Source organism: Petaurus breviceps, unplaced genomic scaffold, assembly GCF_028583685.1.
Source record: "Petaurus breviceps papuanus isolate PSGF00001 unplaced genomic scaffold, PetGlider_PUasm1.0 90895, whole genome shotgun sequence".
NCBI classification, from domain to species: Eukaryota; Metazoa; Chordata; class Mammalia; order Diprotodontia; family Petauridae; genus Petaurus; species Petaurus breviceps.
Genome location: NW_027187372.1, coordinates 33,452,370 through 33,457,194, shown reverse-complemented (window position 1 = coordinate 33,457,194; position 4,825 = coordinate 33,452,370). Strand labels below are relative to the sequence as shown.

The 4,825-nt window shown below is 42.4% G+C and overlaps 1 protein-coding gene across 1 annotated transcript in view; it reads left to right on the top strand.

Moving 5' to 3' along the window:
* FCMR (Fc mu receptor) overlaps positions 1-4,825 on the top strand; it is a 20,658-nt gene that overhangs the window by 6,749 nt on the left and 9,084 nt on the right. The window contains exons 3-4 of the mRNA XM_069074731.1: positions 685-904; positions 2,589-2,716. Coding sequence (XP_068930832.1) covers positions 685-904; positions 2,589-2,716 — 348 coding nt within the window. The remainder of the gene's footprint in view (positions 1-684; positions 905-2,588; positions 2,717-4,825) is intronic.

Here is a 4,825-nt window from a genome sequence, read left to right as displayed (position 1 = left end):
AAAGATAGAAAGAGGAGAGTAAGGAGACAGGGATGGGAGGGAAAGATTAAGGGAGGAAGGGAAGAGGGAGAAGGGGAAAGTAGGGGATAAGGACAAGGAAAATTGGAAAAGAGGAAGGAAGATAGAAAGGAGAAGAACTTAAGAAGAGGGGAGGAGGAAGAGAGAAAAGGAAAGATCCAGGAAAGGAGGAAGTAGAAAAAGGGAGTGGGTTTTCACTGTCCCACCCTCAAGATCTTGTAGGGGCCAGGATAAGCAGACAATATTTAATTCTCAAAGGGGCTTGTAAAAGAGAGTTGAGTCACTAATACGCCTTTCCTTTATAGAAAGCTAGCCATCTCTCCTCACCCTCCTGTTCAGTGTCCACACTTGACACAGCCTGAGCCCCAATCCCTGGTTGCAGTGACTAGATATCAACACTAGGGGGTGATGTGGTGGATGAATTAGGAGTACCATTCAGCAAATGGTGTTGTTCCTTTGAATGAATTGTTGAGCAAAAAAGAGCCAGGGCAGACATTTACAATCTGGAATCTGCATACTTTCTGGATCTCCCAGTCCCCTACCAGTCTCATTTGTGTGTGTTGGCCACACTGGCTCTCTAGGTATTTATGATGAGCCTCTTGTGCCCTTGGGCTTGGCATGCAATTGGCATGCCATCCATTCATGGCCATTTCCTTCATCTTCCAGCCACAAGCACTTCAGCACCAAGGACTCAGCCACAGCAAACCCAACCAGCCTTGGATCCTTCTCCCACCAGTTCTGTCCTGCCTCAGAGAACTACCTTAGCAGCAGCAGCTGCCTCCCAGACCTCCCAATCCTCTGTGGCCTCAAAGATTCTACACCTGAGCAGACTACTCAGGCCCTCCACTGTCAGTTCTTCCCATCATACCAGGATACGAGGTGAAAGGTAAGCCCTGGCAGTGCCTCTGAAAGCAGAAATGAGGTCCTGTGTGATTTGGGACACATCATAGGAAGATCCCTTCACTCATGCCAGTGCTTAAGCCCCCTCCCACAAAGTCCACCCTGTTAGCACTGTCTCCAGAAGATCACTGTTAAACATGTGCTTTAGGGATTATAATGACTACAATGCCAATGATGAACTTCTATGTAACAATTTACATTTATTATCTCATTTGATCCCATTTCACTGTTACTGAGGATTAGATCACTATCTTTAAAAGAGTGCCTAGAAGAGACTGAGGGAAGGACCAGTTCCTTTGGGTGGGAAGGGAGGAAATAAGCATTTTAGTAATCCTTTTAATATCTAATGATTATTTTAAATTATTAAATTAAATATTTAATAATAATGTAATAATATTAAGCACCTACCATGTGACAGACACCATGCTAAGCACTTTACAGATATTACCTCATTTGAGCCTTGAAACAACCCTGGGAGGTAGGTGCCATTATTATAGCATCCATTTCACAGTTGAAGAAACTGAGGCAGATAGGTGAAGTATCTTGCCCAGGATCACACAGCTAATAAATGTCTGAGGTAACATTTGAACTCTCGTCTTCCTGAGTCCAGTCTATTCATTGTACAACCTATCTGTCTAGGAGAGAGGGAGGTCAAAAATAGCAGACTGTCAGAGATGGAAGAGAACTTAGAAAGCTTTCCAGAAGGGTTCTCCAAAGAAGAGAAAGGCATGGCATGACTCCCAGAGGGACAAAACTTTACCCTAGGTGGGGCGGCTAGGTGGTGCAGTGTATAGAGCACCGGCCCTGGAGTTAGGAGGTCCTGAGTTCAAATCTGGCCTCAGACACGTAACACAAAAACTAGCCATGTGACCTTGGGCAAGTCACTTAACCCAATTGCCTTTCCCACAAAAAAAAAAAAACTTTACCCTAAAGGCTCTATGATCAACCAATAAGAAGGTGGGAAGACGGGTCAAATTCCACCCTCTCCACGTTAGTGAATCTTGATATCTCTCTCCAACAAAACCAAGCTAATCTTCACTCATGACAACCTAGCATTCCCCTCTATTCCATCCCCTCCCTCTGCTCCCTGGGTTCCCAACCTTCTCTCTTCCGAGCCAGCCACTCAGGCCAGTTGGGCACCAATCACAGCAGGAATGCAGATGGCACTGGGAGAATCTGTCCCCCACAAGCATAGCCACCAAGAAAAAAAATTATTGATGGGAGACAAGATCAAAAGAGCTTGGAGACCACTGATCAAGGGCAAGCCCCTTATTTTCAAAGACGGGACCTGAAGGCCAGAAATAAGAAGTGATTTGCATAGAACTTAGCAGAATTGGGGTTGGAACCTAGATTATCTGATTACAAATAATGTACTCTTTCCATTACACCATGTCAAGAACATGGGTGTCTGGAACTGGTGAGATGCTTCAGTGGGGAACACTGGGCAAAAAAGGCAATCTATGAGGATACACGTCACAGAAGATTTTTGGCTATTGGAATACTAGAAAATTTGGATCATGGGAGGATTGTGGGGATGAGGTGGGGGCACAAACTCTATCCTGCAAGAACTCAACACCTGTCCTTAGGTCTTGATGACATCCAATACTCCTAACTTAAATTCACCTGCTTCTCTATACTCCCTTATCTACTACTCTGCCTATTCCCTCCAGTGCTTCCTACTTTGGATCATCTGTGGAAAAGGATGGGGGATTTCACATCCTGATCCCTGCCACCCTGGGCATTATCTTGATGATGCTTCTAGGCATGGTGTTGGGAAGATCATTGCAGAAGAGGAGAGGTAAGAACTGGGGTCTGATTCCTGAGGAAGGCAGTATTGTAGTGTCTGAAGACACACATAAAACTACCTTCTGCCAAGTCAAGGAGCCATTGATGGGCCTCGATTAGAGTTAGGGACATAATATCTACCATGTGTCAGGCTAGATTCTAAAGATCTAAAGACAAACATGAACCAGTCCTTGTGTTCAAAGATCTTGCCTTTTAATGGGTGAAACAACTTCCACATGTATAACTATATACAAAATCCAAACCAAGCAAATACTAGGTAAACATAGCAGCCAAGATGGCTTGGGGGTAGGAGTAGAGAGATGCCCAGAAAAACAGGTGATGCTTGAGATGAATCTTAGAAGGAAACTTGGGTGAAAGAGGTAAAGGGAGGCAAAGACCAAGGGAATTGGCCAAAAAAATAGGAAGAAGGAAGAAAGGTAACCTTCTGAATTTCCCCTACTCTTCCCACACCTTACCATATTGGAAGGGGCCTCAGAGGTCATCTAGAAAATCTTTTGTATCATGGACCCCTTTGACAATCTGAGGGAGCCTATGGACTGCTTCTGAGAACAACATTTTTAAAGGCATCAAATACATAGGGTTCCAAGGGAAATATAGCAAAATGAAATTATCAGAATATTTTTTAAATAAGTTCACAAATTCCAAGTTAAGGTGGCCCAATACTAGGCCTCTCTTCATTGACTTTCTGGCTTGGTATGATCTGACAGAGCTTGCATTCTGCATGCCTATCCTTTAAGACCCCTGAAACACCTCCAGGCTATGATGAAGCACTGGAAGAGGATTTTGGTGGGAGAGATGATAATGGGGTGCATTATTACATGACAAGTCCCTCAGAGAGGTATAAAGCAAAATGGCACAGATGGGGTCTGAGTTGATCAAGAGTCTTAATGGAGAATTTGACCTCTGACTTAGTCTTTAAATCAGGAGTCCTTGACCTTTTGTGTGTCATGGATCCGTTTGGCAGTCTGGTGATATCTATAGACCCCTTTTCAGAATAATGTTTTAAAATACATAAAACAAAATATGTAAGACTACAAAGGAAATAAATTATATTGAAATAAATATATAATTTTTCCCATCCAAATTCATAGACACCCTGAAATCTACCCATGTACAACCATGGATCCCAGGCTAAGAACCTCTATTCTTTTTTTTTAGGAGGTTAATGAATGTTTTCTTTTTTCCAAATGCTTTATTAACTTCTGCTTTACATCATTCATTTCCACCAGATTTTGAGTTACAAATTTTCTCCCCATTTTCCCCCTACCCACCGTCCCAAAATAGCAGTCCCACAGGATATCCCCTCCTCCAATCTGCTCTCTCCCATATTTTTTCCCATACCCATTTTGACTTTTCCAGTGGATCTCTATGCCCCAGTGCCTCTATATTTTATTTCCCAATTACATGTAAAATAGTATTAATAATAGTATATATATATGTATATATATATTTGAATATTTGATTTTAAAGCTTTGAATTCCATATTCATTCCCTTCCTCCCTTATCACCCACCCTTATTGGGAAGATAAGCAGTTCAGTATAGGTTGTACATGTGTGGTTAATGCAAAACAATAACAGAGTAGATATATTGCAAAAGACTGACTATATTTCCCTCCCTCCTATACACCCTCCCACTTGTTCTATTCTCTGCTTTGATCCCGTCCCTTTTCCAACTTCCCTCCCCCTCAGCCTGCCCTCCCTTCCATCATCCCCCCTCTCATCCCCTTCCCCCCCACTCTCCTGTAGGGTGAGATACCCTATTTAGTATGTATTTCATTCCCTCCTCAAGCCAAATTCAGTGGGAATAAGGTTGACCCATTCCCTTTTGCCTTCCTATTCTTCCCCTCCATTGTAACCACTTTCCCTTGCCTCTTCTATATGAGATAGTTTACCCCATTCTGTCTCTCCCCATCTCCTCTCATTATATTCCTCTCTCACCTCTTAATTCACCTTTTAAGTATCATCCCTTCCTGTTAAATTGGTCCTGTGCCCTCTATCTATGTATATTTGTAAACATATATACACACATTCACATAAGTATTCATATGCCCATATACCCTCATATATATATATATATATATATATATATATATATATATAT